This window comes from Octopus sinensis, linkage group LG21, assembly GCF_006345805.1.
Source record: "Octopus sinensis linkage group LG21, ASM634580v1, whole genome shotgun sequence".
NCBI classification, from domain to species: domain Eukaryota; kingdom Metazoa; phylum Mollusca; class Cephalopoda; order Octopoda; family Octopodidae; genus Octopus; species Octopus sinensis.
The window spans coordinates 14,686,785-14,708,337 of NC_043017.1; the positions used below are offsets into that span (position 1 = coordinate 14,686,785).

Sequence of the window (21,553 nt, forward strand, 5' to 3'; positions counted from 1 at the left end):
GGTCAGGGTTCAGAGGAGTGTCAATTACGAGTTGAAGGATATATATTGATTTATTCACTGGTCAGAGTTCTTGTACATGTGGACACACACGCACACACCACAGCATACAGGAAATACACTAAAAGATCCATAAATATACAACGGCACACACACAAACACCCTCCCCCACACATATATGTGCGTGTGCACAAGTTTATGCGGGAGAGAGGGAGAGAGGGAGAGAGGGAGAGAGAGAAAGAGAGAGAGAGAGAAAGAAAGAGAGAGAAAGAAAGAGAGAAAAAGAGAGAGAGAGAGAAAAAAAGAAAGAGAAAGAGAGAGAGAAAGAAAGAGGGAGGGATAAAGAAAGAAAGAGAGAGAGAGAGAAAGAAAGAGAGAGAAAGAAAGAGAAAGAGAGTGAGAGGGAGAGAGAAAGAAAGAGAGAGAAAGAGAGAGGAGGAAAGAGAGAGAGAGAGAAAACTAAGAAGAAGTGAAGTGTTTTCTGTCGATAATTTTGTTAGCTTTTTCAATGCAGTTTAGAGATTCGGGTGGATGGAATGTGGAGCAGAGTCGTCTAACACACGCGCATTCATGTATGTATAGTGTTACAAACGCAATATATACTGCAGAGCGTATATGTGTGCGTATGAATGTGTGTGCACGTGTTATGTGTGTGTACATGTTTATGCGCAAGTGTATAGATGCAGGGTTTCTATTTATTCGTTTATTCTGGGGTTAAAGTACAGTGCTCTGACCCCATTCTAGGACTTCCGCAACAGGTTGGAGGTGGAATCGAAGCAATAACATTCGCTTTGAATTATTCAAATTGTAAATCTCTCCACTAAAATCGAATTCTCTAGTTTTCCATTCGATAGACGTTGTGCGATGCAATTGGAATCTGAAACTCTTTGAATACAGAACACAATTTACTCTCTTCTTTTGTAGATTTATTTCAAGAAAATAGGAATTAGTCTAAAAGTTAAAACAATCAGTTCTAATAATTGTTAGAAGTTCAATAATAATGATAGGTTGCTGCGCGAAGGAAGCCTGTCCAGCAGTCGGACAACATAGACTGAATATCAGAAATCGGAAGGTTTTGCTAAATTTTCGTTAATACAGACGCAGAAAAAGTAAATAGTTTTGCTTTTATCAATAATTGTCAATGGACATGTAAGTTTGAAAAGAGTCGAATAATCTATAATTATTCTGTTGTGTCTGGGGAGAGTCATTTTCTTTTTCTGCCTTATTATTTAACACACTCACCGGTAAAATTTCCACTTATTTCTTATTTTTATCTTCCTAAGATTTTCGTTGCATCTTGCAACCTTTTCAATAGTCTTGACTCTGTCCCTTATTTACACTGCGTTCCATTTTGTTTGTTTGTGCGCATGTGTGTGGGTCAGTATGTGTGTGTGTGTGTGCCTATATATGCATGCATGTACGTATGTATGTGTGTGTGTGTTTGCATGTGTATGTATGTATATATGTATGTGTGTGCATCTGTAAGTACGTATCCTGCATATTTATGTGCTTGCCTGTCCATGTTTGTGTATTTTCTATGTATGTGTGTGTGAGCATGTGTTTGTATATGTATGCACCTCTGTCTCCTTGTGTGTGCATATCTGTGTGTGTGTGTGTTATGTAACTATGTACCATGTTTGTATGGATGGATGTGCATCTTTATGTGTGTGGACCCATGTCTCCATATGTGTCTGTTCTTGTAACCTATGTACCTATCCGTCTGTATGCTGATCTGTTTATTTACATATCTAAATGCTTGGAAACAGAAACAACGATGACGGCAGCAACAATAACAACAACATCCCACACACAGATAACGACAACAACCACATCATTCACACCACTACCATCAACGTCACCCATAACAATAACAATAGGCACAACACAAGCACTACCACCACCACCACCACCATCGCACAGACTTACCCTTAACAAAAGAGTATGTATCCCACCCCAAATTGACAGTGAAACAAAAGCAAAGATCTCCTTAGCTAGAAATAGACACCAACATATCTTAGACCGATACAACAAATTCACTAAAAAACATAGTGAGGAAGGGACCCACCAACTCAGTCCATCTGTTGACAAAGGCCTACAAAAACTAAAACAGCTGATTAGGAACAGAGAATTGGTGCGCCTGCCTACAGACAAGTCTGGCAGATTGTCAATGGACAGCCCACAGAACCTGTCCAGACCATGCAACAACACAGCAGTAGCATGAGAGAAGTTGCACCACAAGAACAGGGAAGAGTGGAAAAACTCCTCAATGCACATTCAATGGGAATGTGGTGCAACATACTCCAACCTATAAAAAGGATGGCACACAATTTCCAAAATCCAACAATGACGTTCCTACACTATACGGGTTACGCAAAGACCACAAACCCTACATAAACCCTGTCGCAGGCCCCCCAACCAGACCAGTTTGCGGAGCCAACATCTCCAGCAACTGTCCTACTTCCTCTCACAAGTATTGCGACCTCTCATAGAGATGTCTCCGGATGTCTGTATGAGTAAAATCAGTACTTGTAACCACACCAACGACCTCACAGGTTGTATAGTCGGTAGTATGGATGCAATTTCACTCTACCTATCTATAGACATAGATTTTGCTGTGGAGAAATGCATTCAAGCAATCTGTGAGAGTGAAGTGGAATTCCGTAAGGTCAACACCAGGGAACTGGGCCTCCTCCTCAGACTATGCTATGACAATAACTATTTAGATGACCATGACCTTAGTAAATTCTACCCCACCAGGTCACAGAGAGGTAGACCACCCACCATCACTTCAGCGGTGAAGAAAAGCACCACAGAGCGCTGGAGTGGCTGGACCGCACCCACCCAAAACCCTGAGAACAACAATCAGGTGAGGGAAATTATTGCATATGCAATAGGGGCCAGTGTAAAAAACCACCTTGAAAAACCACATAGTAAAGTTTAATAAAAAACTATACATGCAGATTCAAGGTGCAGCGGGAGATGTGGCTGGCCTCTTCATGACTTGGTGGGACAGAAAACTTAAACAAATGTTAGCAGAACAGTCCACAATTCTTCTATTCTACAGTAGATATGTAGATGACATTAATATCATAGTTAGAACCAACTCTAGTGATGTAGAGACTGAGAAGAACGTAATGGAGAACATCCAGCAAATAGCTAACTCCATTCACCAAAGTATCAAGGTAACTATAGATTACCCCACAAAGCACCCTAACAATAGACTCCCTGTACTTGATACTGAACCTTGGTTAGAGACTGTGAACAATAGAGTGCATCTCCTCCACTTTTATTACATGAAACCTGTAACTTCAAAATATGTTGTTCACAAGAACCCAGCTTTGTCACACAACATGAAAATTAACATACAAATAGCAGACCTTGTTAGAATAATGAACAATGTGTCCCCACTATGCGAACCCTGTGAAATGAAGAAACATATACAGAACTTCATACACCGCATGCAGTTCTCTGGATATGATCAGAAAGATAGGGTTCATGCATACAGGGAGGTTAGAAAGAAATTAGATAACATTATATGTAATGATACCAGTGGTACCTGCCCTAGATATAGAAACAAAGAATGGAATAGAATACAAAGAGCTTGTGACAAAGCGAACACATGGTATAAAACCAACCAATATCAAGGAGTGATGTTTGTAGAGGCCACAGCCCATGGAGAACTAGCCCGTAGATTTAGAAAAGCTCTGAAGGAGACCAAACTCTACATTAAAATTGTTGAAAAGCCAGGGAACTCCGTCAGATCACAACTATGTAGGACATACCCGTTTAAGAATACCATATGCACCAATGATAACTGCATGGTGTGTAGAATTAGCCCTGGTATTAACTGTAGAACTCGAAATGTAGTTTACAGTATAAGATGCATAGAAGGTGCTTGTAAGGACATGAACATGATGTACATAGGAGAGACGTGTAGGAGCATTGCGGAATGAATAAATGAACGTCTGAGACATTATGACGACAGAAAACAGTCCTCCATACTCTGCCAACATACCAAAGACCACCATGGAGGTAACTTGGGTCAACTTGACATCCGCATCTTATCCAAACACCCAAAAGACCCAACACTCAGACAAATACGGGAGTACGTCCTTATAAATGAAACTTACCCAATATTAAGTAGGAAATATACACAGTAAATACCATACCTCCATACCCACAGTTTACACAGGTAGAGTAGAATAGTTAGTGGACTTTTTTATGTAGATAAATGTATGTATGTATGTGGGGGGTGAGTGTGTGTGTATGCCTTTTTTATCATTATTATTTCTTGTTTTTTTTTGTTAAATATTTTATATTTTTTATTTTATTATATATATATATATATATATATATATATATATATATATATATATATATATATATATATATATATTAATAGTTATCGCCATACTAATATGGCAGTCTATAAATAGACTTCTGTATGTAAGCATTTAGATATGTAAATAAACAGATCAACATACAGACGGATAGGTACATAGGTTACAAGAACAGACACATATGGAGACACGGATCCACACACATAAAGATGCACATCCATCCATACAAACATGGTACATAGTTACATAACACACACACACACAGATATGCACACACAAGGAGACAGAGGTGCATACATATACAAACACATGCTCACACACACATACATAGAACATACTATTTTCAAGACTATTGAAAAGGTTGCAAGACGCAACGAAAATTTTAGGAAGATAAAAATAAGAAATAAGTGGAAATTTTACCGGTGAGTGTGTTAAATAATAAGGCACCAAAAGAGAATGACTCTCCCCAGACACAACAGAATATGCTTCAACACACGAACTCATATAAAGAATCTTGCAAACCAAATCCAAAAACGAAATCTATAAATAATAAAAAAAAACTATAACAAACACGACACGTGTGTGTATGTGTGTGTGTGTGTGTGTGTGTGTGTGTGTGTGTGTGTGTGTGTGTGTGTGCGTGTGACTTGAAGACGGGTGGGCTCTGCCAGTTCAAAATTCCCAAGACACACTCTCTGAGTCACGACAGTATCCCCGATTGCATCAAAGAGTTGTCGGCCTTTGACATGGTGTGTTCATATACATTTATTGTTCCAAGAATACAGCTTACGGATGGCCAGGAAGACAGCACAGTTGATGTACCTAAGGTCTCAGAGTGTTTTGAGTCATTCAAAATCATCCTTTCCCACCTCACCTGCCTTGTTGACCCAGCCGGGGGTTGATTAAACTCCGGTTACATCCCAGTAGGAGCAAACCACCGCTCGGCCCTATTTATCCGAAGTCACCTGGTGGCCTTTACTGTGGCTTCACACACACACACACACACACACACACACACGCACAGATGCACGCATATACACTGAAGAGGGTGTGAAATCATCATCCGGGTTGAGTACTTATAACAGAGGGGACTCCACTAAAGGCACATCCACGGGTCGGGTGGTTGTTGTTCAAACGAGTGACTAGAACCCGAAAGAGAAGGCGAGGGCAGGAGCAGATAGTACAACCTAAAGTAACGGTCGATACATATCTGACAGGCTCCTTCCTAAAACTATCCCCCAAATACATAAGTGTGAGTGGACATAGAAGTCGAAAAGAAGTCGTTTCCCGCCTTACAAACTTCCAATCAGAGATCCCATGAGTGATGGATTCAGTCTGCCACTCAAGAACAGTTTTCTCTGCCAAATTCCACACGCAAAACTTTGGTCGAACCGCAAGGCAACGGTAGAAGATACTCACCTTAAGCTACGAGCACTAGGATCGAACCTGAAACTCCATACTCCAAAGGGAACAGCTACACTCGAGTCAGAATGTCGAATGTTTGACCCTCGAATGAAAAGCAAGGAATTGAATTTTTGAAAAATAAATTCTCAAAATTCGAATCTTCTCGGATTTTGTGGGCATTTTATCAGAGAAATAGAAATTTATGAATTCATCAATCATTTGATTTTATCAATGTGGCTTTTATTATGTTTAGTGTGTGAAGACGCATGACTAAGTGGTTAGAGTATTCGGCTTGCCATCGTAAGGTCCTGAGTTCGATTCATGACGGCGCGTTGAGCTCTTCAGCAAGTAACTTTATTTCTCCTTGCTTTAGTCCACTCAAAGGGGAAAAAATGAGTAGTATCCGTAATTCAAAAAACCTGCTTTTGTCATATTGTGTGTCACGCTGAATCCCCCTGGAAACTATTTTAAGGGGTAGACATGTCTGTGGAGTACTCAGCCATTAGCAATTTCACGCGCAGGCCGTTCCGTTGATCGGATCAACTGGAAAAATCGTTGTCATAACCGACGGAGCACCAGTTCTACTTAGTGTATCTTATATATCATTACATATATAATACTAATTATATTTTTATTATATCAAGTAGAATTTATAAATTCATAGACCATAACGATATCATTTCAATATGATTTTATTATATATTTTATTACACATTTATTATGCTTATATTATATCAAATAGAATTAGACAATTATAAATTCTTATATCACAAAGATATCAATATGGCTTTAACAGGAGAGATAACCAATTCTCTCCCTTTGAACTTTCACTTTAACAGCCATTATTAACATTTAAAGAGCCATTAACTCAGGCCTTTCGAAATATTTGTTGTTAGATTTTCTGATGTAGCTTAGAGCTAAACACTTTATTAAACTCACGACTCATGTATTGATTTCTTTAAAAACAATTTAACAGCAAATTATGCGGAAAATAGAAAACGTATGCAGCGAAAACGCTAATACGATGTCTACAAAATCAGGATTAATTTGAGAAAGAGAATCTAAGAAAAATCAGTGCTTTTCAATGTTTTGGGACTTCGCCTCAAACCGAAAATTATCGGTTCGCGTCAGAAGTAAAAGAAGCAAAAGAAATGCATTTCTTTTGCTTCTTTTTTAAACTAATTCCTCTGACGCGAACCGATAATTTTTATTTAATGCTTGCAATTTTGAGGTGAAGGGTTTACTTGGTCCCAATACTTATGGATCTGAAGAGAGGTGAAAAGCAAAGTTGATCTTGGTGTAATTTGAACTCAAAACCTAATGGATCGGAAGCAATATCGCTGTGTGTTTTTTCGATGCTTCAATCATTTTGCCAGTTGACGACTTTAATGAATAAATAAAGTAATGGTAAAGATTCTTCAATTAAGGTAAGATTGTTGTTGTAGTCGTTGCTGTTTAAGGCCGCGTTGAGGCCTTATCCATTATAAACTAACATCAAAGGCGTTCCAGCCGTGAACATCTGTTCGTTTAAATTTTTTTGTTTTATTTTAAGACACAAATGTATCTAGGATTATATTAACCAATGCCTGTGTGATACCTTATTTGAAATGGCTGGATGAGACTTGAGAGAGATTTCCCTGTTACATTTTACAGGTTGAAATACCAATTAGAGACTGGCGGAACGAAGAAAATTCACTAAGCAGGACAAAAACAGCAATGATATTGTGTATCCATAAAAAGAAGAGATACTCCACGGTTTGGAATTCTAATGCAGTCTTGTTAAAGTGAACTTAGAATATATTGAAGGAAAACAGGAAAATAATGGCCACGTGGATAGTTGTCCTACAAAAAGGAAAGGAAAACAAGACAAATTTCACAAACGACGCATTTTTATATGTTTGTAATGGTTTCTCCATCAGTAGCGACGACAAGTATCCAACTCTTTGATCAAGGGAATTACTTCTCGCGAAATTAATATGTAAATGCCTGAATATTTCTCGATCAAGACATACATACATACATACATGCATACATACATACATACATACATCTCCACCCTACATCACCCCCATACCATCCCACAGACACGCACATATGTATTGAAGTGAAGGTTAGCGTTGCCTCCTAGATAGAATCGTAGGAACGGTGTCGTAGCATCCAGAGTTTTTTGAGAATTTAAACCTGGCGAAGACATCCTTTTCTAGATGTGAGCACAGCATCCTTCCATACTCTCTCCCTTCTTTTCGAGATAGAGAGAGATATAGATAAGAATGAAAGAATCATGCCTATCCAACAATTATTTCTAATTTTAATTGACAAATTTTATAGGAACGAGAGAAAAATCTGGTTAAAGCCGAAAGAGAACTTTTAGAATAAAGATTTTATTTCCTGATGACTGATTTGTAAAACTTTAAGTCAACTCTTTAAATGCTGTAGTAATTTAAAATTTTAAATTTTCTTGCTTTGCTAGAATAAAATTAAAACACATCTTAATTCATGATTTCACATGGTTTCGGCTCGCAATATTCGTTGGAAGGGAAATAACTCTAAGAGAAAAGACTATCTCGTAAGGCTTTGAAAGTTATTTCCCTTGAAACATTATTTCAAAATAGACACGTTATCTTTGTGTCACGTTGTGGTTTGTGTTAGTGAGTCTCTTGTTTGCGACTCTGCTGCCTTAACAAGGATTTATAACAGGTGCTAAGTCAGAAATACTGGGCGGAGGATGAGAGAGTGGGTTTTATCGATTCCAGCGTTTGATTATTTTTATCGATCCAAGAATAAAAAACAGAAGTCGATAAGACAATGAATCGGACGATCGAACGATCGAACCAATCTGTCTGCCTTGGTAATAATAATCCTTTCTACTACAAGCTGTGGGTCTGAAATTCTGGCGAAGGGGTCAGTCGCATACTTTGACCTCAGAGCTCGACTGGTATTTATGTTATCGATCTCGAGAAACTGAAAGTAAAATCGTTCTCGGCGTTATTTGAACTCAGAACATAAAGACCGATGAAATGGCACCAAGCCTTTTCTCTGATGCGCCAACGATTCTGTTCGCTCGCAGCCTCAATCATAGTAATGATAAGAACAACAGCAACAACAAATGTTGGATTCAAACATTTTTATGTTTTTAAATGTTTTGGTGTAGAACAAAGGCGTTATGTTTTCTATGTTTTCCCCAGAAACAGGGGACATCGAGGTTGTGAGAATTAATACAGACATGGAGGAAATCCCAACGAAACTTTCATCAGGTTGGACCAACCAGTAATTTGGAGTTTGTATTATTTTATCGAGCCTAGAATGAGCAGAGATGAGGGTAGCCCGGGCGGATTTTGAAGTCAGAAGGTAGAGACACGGAACAACAAATCGCTGCTATTCTACTAATTATATCAGGAATAATTCTTATAATTATGTCCTTAATCTCTTTCATATTCTCTAAGACTGACAATCTAAGATGGATTTTCGGATGGGATTTAGTCAGGTTAATTGACAACAGTATGACTGGTACTATATTTTACCTACCCCGAAAAGATGAAAATAATAAACGACTTTACTGGGGACCTAAGTCAGAACGTAAAGACTTGAATCTAAATTCTTGAAGTCCTATTTCCCCGCTTCTCTAACCATTCCGCCATTCACCATTTGTAATTAAAGAAAACATAAACAAGAATATAGAAATCATTCCAGTTCTCAGACCTGGAAACATTGTCAAAGATATACTACTGTTAGGTAGAGGCAACATTCTACATAACACAATTTCAAAACTCAACTCCAACTGTCCAACCTCTGTACACAACACCCAAGACAATAAATGTGCCGCTATGTGGTTGCCGTCTCTCCTTCAAAACGCATAATATTGTCTTAAAGAACGTAATGTTGGATAACAATGGAGCAGCAGTTGAAGACTGGGTTCCACGTGACTGACTCGTGCCAAAATTTGAAACCATTATTTTCATTAATTTTCATTGGAGTCAATATCTACGTTTATTTGGTTTATTTGGTTTATTTGGTTTATTTGGTTTATTATAGTTATTTCTTTCCAGTGCAACTGACATAGAACGAAACGCGGAAACGTCACACAACACGTGACATGGTACACTCCTCTTCTGCTTTAATATCTACGTTAACCACGGCTGAATATTGCTGTGCATAGATATAATAGATGTATAGACACTAGTTTGAAACCATTTCACAGAAGTAGCTACTGTGTGTGTAGATAGATAAATAGATAGATAGAATGAGAGAGAGAGAGAGAGAGAGAGAGAGAGAGAGAGAGAGAGAGAGAGAGATAGACAGACAGATAGATAGATAGATAGATAGATAGATAGATAGATAGATAGATAGATAGACAAGATAATAAGTAGGTAGGTAGGTTTCTGGTAGATGTGAAAGGATTTTTTGTAAAATGGTCAGTCATCTTTTGTATAGAAGCGGAATCCACGGATGAGAGAGAGAAAGAAAGAAAGAGAGAGAGAGAGAGAGAGAGAGAGAGAGAGAGAGAGAGAGAGAGAGAGAAAGAGAGAGATAGAGAGAGAGAGAGAGTTGGCGATGACCAGCAGGCGAATGTTGAGCAGTAGAGATAAAAATTATTAGGTGATGTTGCAAAGTATTTTTAACCAGCGAATAGCATGACCGGTTACTAGTTGAGATTATTGCATACGAGGTCTACGGATGAAACTTTTTGATGAGAAATTTGATCATTTGCCTGGAAGTGGAACATAATTCTTATTCTTGTTTGTCAAAACCTTCTGAAGCGTTCAGTCAAGTTTTATGTTTCTGTGAGCTATAATCGCATTTCTGATCAGTATCAACTCAAAGTGACCTTTTCACAATTCTACAGATAACAGAAATGTTAGTTTCACTTGTTTTTAGTTTTCATTTGTATGGCAATAAAAGACGTGAACTTTATAGCTAATTCCGGGAGAGTGGGGGAACTGTGGCTATCTGGTTTTAAAAGTAATTTATGTTAATCCTATGTAGATTTTGTTGAAACAATTTACAGTGGTTATCTTTGCACCAAATACAATCGCCTTCATGACTCAATATTTGTGCACAGGACAAGGAGATGTGTTACATTTGCATTGTGGTGAGTGAGGTGCAGGGGTTCTACTGCTGTAACTTGGGCTGTGGTTGGATATGGAGCTATTCTCATCAAATTCAAACAAAAACAAGATTCCAAAAATTCTTAGAGTGACCAGAAAAAAAATTACTGCATTTCGATAAAGCTATATCGAAACGGATCATTTCGACCAGATATCGATATTGAGACAAGTCTACATTAATTGTAAGATATAGAAAATATTTGTCACATCCTTATTTGCCATGCCCACCATGCCAGATAGATTAGAATCGTAAGGTCAGATAAATTAGAATCATAGCCAGCAAACTCTTTAACATGTTTTGAAATTCTGAGGTTAATGGAAATAAATGTCACGAAGCCCTTAATCCTTCTTTTTTGTTTTTGTTTTGCTGTTCTGTTAAAAGTCTGAGAAATTAACAGTTAATATTTTGCAGTGAGGGAAGTTATTTTGTGTCACAGAGTCACACTTTGGGGGATCCCAAAACATCAACATACATTCCAGGTAAAAATATTTTTCGCTAAATACTTGCCTGGGTTATCGTATTTTAACAGTGAAAAATGAATCAACACAATTCTTGTAACTGTTTAAGATTTACAACTTAAGATATTTCAGAATTTGTGTTTCTAACTGTCATTTACGTCATTCGAAAATGGCCGGACAGATCAATAGTTTAAACAGCTGTTGTTAATTTGAACATTCTTGAAACGTCAATACATATATACATGCTTGTGTGTATGTGTGTGTGTGTGTGTGCTTGAGTCTGTGTATGTGTTTGAGTCTGTGTATGTGTTCTTTAAAATCCATGATTTAAAACAAGATTATACTGAATGTTTTTTATACATTTTAGTGAGCGGTTGCTCACTTATCAGAACACGGTGATAATATGTATATTTGTTACATTTTTTTTACTTTGTATTATTACGGTAATAATAATGATAATAATAATAATAATAATAATAATAATAATAATTATTATTATTATTAAATTATTATTATTATTATTATATGTGTTTATAAACATCTAATTTATTGTCCACATTCACACACACGCGCATCTGCGTTAATGAACGGCGTTAAATGCACCAGAAAGTGACCGATTCTTTAAAACTTGGTTTAGTTCTTAAAAAAGCAAGAAGAATATTTAAGAATTCAGGTCAACATATTATAGTAAATGATTTTGGATTATAAAGGTGACTTACTCAGGGTAATGCTTCACATTCTTTAGGCGGGTCTGCAGTATGGCGCATGTGCGTAAATCCGAGGTGTCCACCACCCTGCGCCTTGGCACGGTCGGCAAGCGGATCTCCTCGCCATCTTCTTGTAAATTGTTGAATACCGACTGGTGTGGTGTCGGGTGAGGAAACGCCAGCGACGCCCTCCTCCGTTGGGTAACATGTCGGCTACCTGCTGCACCAATCATATCTCTGCTATAGTCGTTGTTATTTCCTTGAAGCCGGTCGAAGGCTGGAGAAAAGACAAACAAAAAAATTAGTAGGTATTGTAAGTAAAAAGGCGGTATCAGAAACTTACATAAACACACATATATATACAACACGCACATACATGTATATGCAAGAAGGAGGAGGAGGAGGAGGAGGAACAACTCTTACGGTCATGAATGACCATGGGATTGCCTCTAGAAAGTTACCCTCCGAGGCACAAGTCCGGCAGGTTGTTTATGAAAGACCAGCAGTCGCCCCTCATATCTCGCCTCCCTTCTCCATGCCGCCGACGTTACCCAAGAGAAAGGCAAAAGGGCCGATATGGCTTGGCACCAGTGACATCGTAATTCATTTCTATAGCTGAGTGAATTGGTGCAACGTGAAATAAAGTGTCTTGCTCAAGAACACAACATGATTGTGAGCCCGACGCTCTAAGCGCTGAGTCACGCGCCTCCACACACACACACACACACTGTCGTAACTGTTGGCGCCTCACAACTGCTTGTTCGAATTAATGTCACATTTCCGATCATTCATGCCGGATGTAAAATGCTGTATAAGTGATCGGTCGTCGTCGAGCGTGTGTAGGCAAAGGTTCAGAGAGAAAGTGTCTGTGGTGGAAAAAGAGAAGGAATTCGTTATTTTTCACGCACCCTTCAAGAAGAATATGAAATGGAGATTTTTGTTTGCTTATATATTGAAAATATCACAATTCGTAATGAAAAGCATTCAATACTTGGCGGGTACCATCTCACGACTGGACCAGGAAATCGCATACAGAATGAGCAGAGCTTGTGCTCAATTTGGCAAGCTACAGGAGAGGCTGTAGAAAAACAGAAATGCTTCTATAATTGTTAAATGTAAGGTATACCAAGTTATAATGCTTTCTTCTCTGCTGTACGGAGTTGAAAGCTGGACAGTCTATAAAGCTCAAGTAGACAAGTCACACGCGTATATGATGAGACAGCTGCGACAGATTATGAATATCAGATTCTGTTTGATAAGATCAGGAATGAATAGGTCCTACGGTATGCCTCTTATTGTAGAAATCATCATTGCTAGAAATTTACGCTGGTTGAGTCACATACACAGGATGGACAACAACAAACTCCCCAGACAAATCCTTTATTCTCAACTATGTAAAGGGACAAGAAACCTTGGAAGATATAGATTGAGATTAAAAGATACTGCAAAAAGGAACATGAAGTGGAAAGGAACTGATCATAAAGGGCAAACTCAAGCAAAAAACCTGGGGAAAGCTTATCAAGACATGCCAAAGACATATATAGTCAAAGTCATGACGACTGGCAGCAAAATCCTCCTTTTTACTCTCGGCACAAGGCCTGACATTTTTGGGAATGGGGCAAGCCAATTAGATCGACTCCAGTACGCAACTGGTACTTAATTTATCGACCCCGAAAAGATGAAAGGCAAAGTCGACCTCGACGGAATTTGAACTCAGAACGTAAACACAGACGAACTGTCTGCAAAATAATAAAATAATAAGAGCACTGAGAGAGCGCAAACCTCCGCCAAGGCAACACCAACATCCTCTCAACGATTAACCAGAGATGATTTTTAAAATGAGAATATCTGAAATAACCTCGACTGCTCTCACAAACGAGAAAGTTAAAACTGAACCCGACCGCTCTCAAAATTTAAGTGAAAAAAAAGAAAAACAGGAAAAATAATCCAGAATCCTAATCCTGTACCAGATCGATCCCAAAATCTAATCAGTTCTTGCCAGTCATGAGGCCAAACATCCCTGAATCCGTCCAGGAGTTCTTGAGACACTTTGTCCACGGACAAACAAACAAACACAACTGAAAACAATTCTTCTGCTTTCGCCAAGACGGAGGTAATAATGTGTTGGTAGATGTTTGCAATTAGAAATCAAAATGCGAATGACAAACTATGGAGCTGTGAATTACAAAAGATGAAATATTGAAATTCTCTCCGGTCACACACATTTCCGAAAGATTTGGAAATGACGAATATTACAAGTAATTCCTTTTCCTACCAGTGTTAACTCCCTCTCATCAGGCACGCAAATATGCGGAACTCTTAAGCAACCGCTCCCCACCCGCAAATCATAGAAAATGTTAATTAGGGTCAAGAGAAGTTGTGCTAATTTCTGATAATTGTTATTTAAAAAAATGTTTCTATTGGATTTAAAATGGAGCGTTGCTGCTCAAGGTACGAACAATATTTTATTTTACCGCATTTGCAGAACCTGTATTGGGTCAACAAAACCTCTTCTTTATTCATTCTGTTAATCTTCTATATGTTTCAGTCATCTGACTGCGGCCATGATGGAGCACCACTTCAAAAGGGTTTCAGTCGAAGAAATCGACCTCAGGACGTACTCTTTGTAAGCCGAGAACTAATTTTATCGGTGTCTTTTGCTCAACCGCTAAGTTACGGAAACATAAATACACCAACGATGGAGTGTGTGTGCGCACGCGCGTGTGTGATAGACACACATAAATAAATACAATTGTGTGTGTATATATGTGTATATATATAATATATATATATATATATATATATACACACACGACCAGCAACTTTCAGTTTCCGTCAACCAAACCCACTCACAACACCCGCGGCTATAGTAGAAGACACTTTCCGAAGGTTCCACAGAGTAGGACTGAACCTGGAACCGTGTGGCCGGGAAGCAAGCTTCTTACCACACAGCCACGCCTGATCCTTATTTTTATTTCTTCCTATTTCTCTCAAAAATATCGAATAAAATAAAGTTGCTTAAGCTGTTCCTTGAAAAGGGTCACAAGATTTCCCATCAGTTTGGTGAGTCTTTAAGAAAAAAGAAAAAAAGTCTAAATTTATTGACGCTGCAAATTTTTCGATTTGTGTGATCCTTCCTTCCATGGTAAACCCTCATCACTTGTTTAGGTTTCCAAATTTTACCCCGATTTAAAAAAGTTTCAAAGTTTTGCTCTTGCAATACGTTCTACTTTCTTCAATTTTAGTTCATTTTATAATTTTAATATCATGTAAAAAGTTAAAGCGAGGCACCCCAATCTAGAGCTTATGGTCAGCACGGGTTGGAATAGACAGTGTCCGTAAATAGATTGTCTTTAGAAAGAGTGTCTTTAAGAGAGTGAAGGGGATGGTTAGACGTCCTTAACAATAGGGAGGAGGGCAAGGGTTGTAGGAAGAGGAGAAGAGTGATGGGAGAAATGCAAGTATGGTGAGAGGAGGACAAGGCCGGTGGAAGGAGGCCGCGACATGGGAGAGGAAGGCTACGGTGGTCGCTGGGAAGAGTGGCAGTCACCTCCAGACCTGGAGACCCGAGTCTAATTCTTACAGTTATGCGTCTCTGCTAAATACAATCAAATGCATTAAAACCGGGTGACAGATTAAGTCCACCACCACACCAAAGCTACTCAATAAAACAGATTTTCACACAAATTACAGATCTTGGTGATGGACAGTGTTGAAGAATAATTGGAAATAATGTCTGAATAGTATCGCTGAATCAGTCTGAGAAATAGGTTAGTCAATGTAATTGTATTAGTATTGGCTGGAAGTCATTGCCATCGTCAGCACAATGATAATTAGAATTCATTACTTCGCTATCGAGACCTATTGGTGATTAGGAAAGAGAGACTGGTAGCTGCTGTGATAAGGTGTTGCCGTTTATTAAAGAACCTTCTCATTAGGATTAGAAAGTCACTTCATTACGTCGCTACTTCACGGCCTGGATAATTTGCGCAAGAGGAACAACAGTGTTAAATTCAAACAGAAAGCAGCAGAAATGGAACCGAATCATTTTCTGTATAACTCATTACTTGATTTAAAAGCAAAGCTGATGATTGAAATTATAGTTTCATATTTCCATAATATTGCATTGTGCCGTCGTCCAATTTTAGATAAGGATATTCCGATATTCAACAAGGAACACAACAGCAATAATTCTTAGCAATTGATATTGAATAACTCTATAATAATGTGAAGTGTTTTTACACATAGAAATCGGACAAAAGGAAGCTTCATTACCTCCGAGAATCTTATTAATGTTACTTTACATCAGATGTTTCACTAAATAATATTTTATTCGTTACAAATCAATTTTCGTATCGATAATAAGTGGAAGCTAATGTTCTGATAACCAGACCGAATAAAGTAAACTTTACATTAGACACAGCTAAACATACTTTCGATTTTTGCCGATAAATGCACGAAATCAAAGATTTCATTGTTTGGACAAATTGAAATTCCTATTTCAATTAATTCCAAAAAGATCATTTACAAAGATAGAGGAAAAGATTCAAAGTCTTCCTTTAAACAAATTTAATGCCAAATACATTTATTTATCATTGCAAAACAACAAAAACAAATACTTTCCGGTTTAAATTGATATTAACTGCCGGAAAAAACTTGATTCGGAAAGGATTTTACTGTGAAATCAGCGATCAGTCAGCAAGAGCGATAAAAGAACACAATAAAGGCTTATTGCATACTCGAGCATCCCTGAGAACATTAGAAGGAGATTTGGCTGTTATTTCTAGCAAGTCTAGCGGGCACACAGATTTTCTGTCGTTGACTGACCTCGTATTTCTCTCTATTCTTGCTGACCTCGTCCAATCCCCTTCAAGTGTTTCCTTTCATAACCAATCCAAGGAAAGGTTTATCTTTAATTCAATTATTTGTGCTGTGAATCTAAGAGGTTGATAAACCTGCCAACTATAGCAGCCAAATCAACCTCATATTACGCGAGATGATATTATCCGCGAAACAGATACGGATTTGTCATGGCTGGAGAGCCCTTTATCAAAGAACCATTTCTGTGAGGGTTAAACATGACCGAGTGGTCAACAAGTTTGTTTCACAAGTACGTGGTTTAAGATTCATTCTCACTGCGCGGCAAATTGTCCATCTTCAACCACTGTTTGGGGTTGACCAAAGATTTATCAGTGAAATTTGGTTGTTAGAAACTGTGTGGAAGCCTGGCGAAGGTGAAGGGGTAGTTGTTGTTTAGGTTGGTAAATTTAATCCGTCATCCACATTAGTGCCACACCCTGGCCCTTATGGGTGGTCTTTAGCTAAGGAGTTAGGGAATGTCCAATCTGTCAACAGTATTCAAATCAGATCTGTGAAAAGAATCGGGGCTTCGGTGTCTCCTCTCCTTCTGTTACTATGGAAACCAAAAACCAAAGAGCAACAACAGCAAAAACAAGAACAACGATCGGTGCAAGACGAAAACCGAAAACAAAAACCAACAAAAATGACGACAGGGAAAGCAAGGGGAACGTCAACAACAGCCAGCAACAACAACAAAAATAATCTAATTATTGAACTGGTTTCTACTGGGATTAAGAGGCAATCACGTTGACAATAGATCGATCGGGGTGGTGGTGACTCGATTCTACTCCTGTCTCTCTGTCCCCAATGTAAAGAAATCGATATTTTTAACAGATCGCATTCCTATTTGATTTTGATGATATTGAAATAAGATCGATGAGTTCAAGTGATCGACTTATTATACACACTTATCTTTATTGGCTGATTTGTTTTATTGCTTTTTTTTTCTTCTGTCGATAACATCTTTGACATACAACAGCAACTGCAACAACAGCGACAATAACAACAGAACAAAAACAACAACAATAAACAGCTCATCACCACCGTCCCCACCATCACCACCGCCGCCACCACCAACACAATAGTTCCACAGCAACAACAACAACATGTATGTTATATTCTAAACAATGCATTTCTCCAGATTCAACTTTGATATTAACTTTGATCTGCGGTCATGACGTCACACCATTGTTTCCGTGAATTTCAGTGAGATTCGGTGAAAATGACGAGGAAACATAAACACACACACACACGAACGTATAGATTCACACACATACAGAAAATGATATACTAACACATACACACACATACACACTTGACAATAGCTGTTAATATACAAGAGAGAAGAGGCAGGTTAGTTGTAACAAAGTTTCATTTGATAAGGTCAAAAAGGATGCGACGAAAATATTGCAGAGAAATTAATAAAGAATGTATGAAGCAATCAGCAGGTGTGACATTATTGGCAATATTTGAAAGCATTGACAAATATGACAGACTCGTTCTTCGTTTCAACATGCGGCGGCATTGCTAAGAGACGTTGTTATACATGAAACATATTTCATTAATTTCTACGAAACGAATATTGAATTAACTGATTAATCTCGTTAAAAACTAATCAGGGTTTTATCTCTGTTGCATTTATTACAACAAGAATTACACTTGCTAATTTCTTTCCGATCTTTAGATTTATTCAAACAAAGCATGTCGGGAGAAAATGTTTAATTTGACGATGAAATGTTTTCTAAAAATGAAAGCACCAGAATCCATCCATCCATCCATCCATCCATCCATCCATCCGTCCGTCCGTCCATCTGGTCTTTTCCATTTGGAATTCAATTATATGTGAGTTAAGAGACTTATTCAAGTATGAACTGAAAGTTTTTTAAAAAGTAATTCAGTTATTTTTTTTTCTCAACCCTACAGCATCATCTGGTCATTGGAGGTGTTTAACGGCGTCTATTCAAACCAGAACTCCATCTGAGGGTAAAGTTTTAGCGACGTAGGCCCCTAAAAAGGGTCTTGGGTGTTTCCCTTTCTGCATTAGCTAAATTATTGAGGAAAAAATCAGTTTGACATTGGTTTTAGTGGTTGGCTGTATCTAACTAAACAATTTGTAGTGGGAAACACATTTGTGCAACTCTAATGTCCATTAGAGAGAATGTGTTGTGGAAATTATATATCTTTGCCTCCTATTATGGCGCCACAGATGTAATTTTTAGCTGCGTGTATGATAAACGGAGACATCATGCAGTAAACGGGGAAAAAATTAGAAAACCTATAAATGACAATTGCTCTGGAGGAGTTAAAGTGATAATTTTCTCTTATAATTTGCGATCGAGTTATTAATTTTTGAACAAGAAAAAATAAATAAAGGAAAAAAAAAACTTATAATTTTCTGTATGTGATTCAGATAAAATCTTTGAAAAAAGAAAAATGCGTTCAGTTTTGTATCTTGCGAGTAAAACAGGGGAAAATATTAATAAGAATAAATAAACAAAATATAAAGAAGAATCAGGGAAGAAAATAAAATATCATCATTTTTAGTCTTTACACTGTCAGGTAAAAAAGGTTCAAGAGATTTGAAAAATATAAAATTAGCGAATCACAAAACAACTTCATGAATAAAAATATTTTCGGTTTGCCATCCTCTCAAGAACTTTTATTTAGTTTTGATACAAATATTGGCTTCAAATGTCATCGTACACGGTCTAATATATTTCTCTACTATTACCATATTCCGAACAAGATCAAGCCTCCAATGAATCTAGCTCATCAATTCCTACCTTGCTTATCTACTCAACGCTGAGAAAAGAAAAAGTGGCATTACCGCTCCACAAAGTGCCTGTTTGATTTTCTAAAAATGGAAGCCAAATCTCTCTCGAAACAAATAGGGGTGTATTTATAATAGCGCGCACCAGATAATATTGTTAGGGGTACATTATGTCGGAAAAGATTAGGGAATGACTCTGGGCTAAATGACAAGAACTTTAAAGAGAAGAGATAATCGACTATAGCCTTATTTGAACTTGGACCCTAGAGAGAAGGAACTCGACATTACAATATATTTTGTCAGATTTTCTGTCTTAATCGTCTCTGTTAGCTGACTCCTTCCGCCATCTTACATAGCTGTTGACATGGCTGTGTAGTTAAGAAGTTCATTTCCGCAACTACGGTGTTTTCGGTTCGATCCTACTGCGCGGCACGAGTGTCTTCTACGTTTGCTATCATTATTTAGGTGCATTGGCAATGGAAATTTGGTCGATGGAAACTGCGGGGGAAGATATATATATATTTGAAAGTATATAAGGATTACTTAATACAGGTGATTTAAGAAAAAATGTTACACATACACATGTGAATATATATGTGTGCCTGTGTGTCTACAGAGAACGTAGTAATAGAGTATGATCGCCAACAAACAAGAGAGGGAGGGAGGGAGAGAGGAGAGAAAATTGGCTCTTCTCCGATGGCACCATACAGATCGTTTGCAGTTGTTGACCTGCTATAAGACCTCCAGAATATTTCTGCTGTAGAGTTCTATTCTCCAATGTCAGCTGCAACACCCATATCTGCCATCACAGACACACAAACAACAGCATTCTATTGGTTGGCCACTTCTACCACAGCTTGGAACATCGACCAGTCACATCTTGCCTTTGTCTAATATAAGCTTACAAGAAATACACTCAAATGGACTTCTCTGTAAGTAGACACACACACACACACAAGTCTATATACTTTATATTGATACATTTATGCATGTATATACATATCTATCTATCTATCTATCTATCTATCTATCTATCTATCTATCTATCTATCTATCTATCTATCTATCTGTCAACTCATATACGTACGCGCGTGCGTTGGTGTGTGTACGTTCTGTCTCATAATATAATTCGACTGATACAAAAACTTAGCAATTCGTGGTGCTTTTTTCTTCTTTGGGATTGTTTACACATCACTACATCACTATCGATTGTTTATACGCCTGTATTGATTAATATTGCAACACAAGCCACCTACTGAAAATGCGCACAAATGAACACACACGCACGTGTGGATTGTGTGTGTGTGTGTGTGTGTGTGTGTGTGTGTAAAGAAGAAAAATTCTTGGAAAAGATGTTGAAAACATGAAGTTAGCTAAATATTTTTTAAAGTTTTTCCGTCAAAGCTTTTCATATGAACGGATCTTTATTTCTTATTAAACTCATTCAAAATATACGACAGTTTGTGAAGAAGTGTAGGTTTTGTGTCTTGAACAATAGAGAATGTCTCTCCAGGGGACGGCACTATTGGCACATAGTTCCTTTTGCATTTAAGCAAAGAATGAGATGTCTTCCTGAACTACTGCATCTCTGACCCTGTTACTCACTGGTGTGTTGCTAGAAAGAGTCTAGCAAGAGTCCTGAAATATACATCAACCATTGTAAGAGTGTCTACGACAGTGTAATAAGATCGATTAATTCAATCGAAGAATATATTCACTTTTATTAATTGATTGGTTTTTTGGAACTTTAACATCAACAACGACTAATTTATCGAAGTTCAAACACTAAAAATAGCAGCTAAATCTCTTCCCTACCCCACCACCACAAAAAAATCATCACTGTTTGGAAAAGGAAGGACGAATTGAGTCATTTAGTCAAACATACCCTACAAATACGGATGGTCATGGTTA

The 21,553-nt window shown here is 37.8% G+C and overlaps 1 protein-coding gene across 1 annotated transcript in view; it reads right to left on the minus strand.

Annotated features, from left to right (window-relative positions):
• The window catches only part of LOC115222732 (voltage-dependent calcium channel type A subunit alpha-1), a 998,519-nt gene that overhangs the window by 496,987 nt on the left and 479,979 nt on the right, over positions 1 to 21,553 (minus strand). Inside the window, exon 2 of the mRNA XM_036511821.1 lies at positions 12,025 to 12,289. Within this exon, the coding sequence (XP_036367714.1) occupies positions 12,025 to 12,245 (221 nt within the window). The 5' untranslated portion in view covers positions 12,246 to 12,289. The remainder of the gene's footprint in view (positions 1 to 12,024; positions 12,290 to 21,553) is intronic.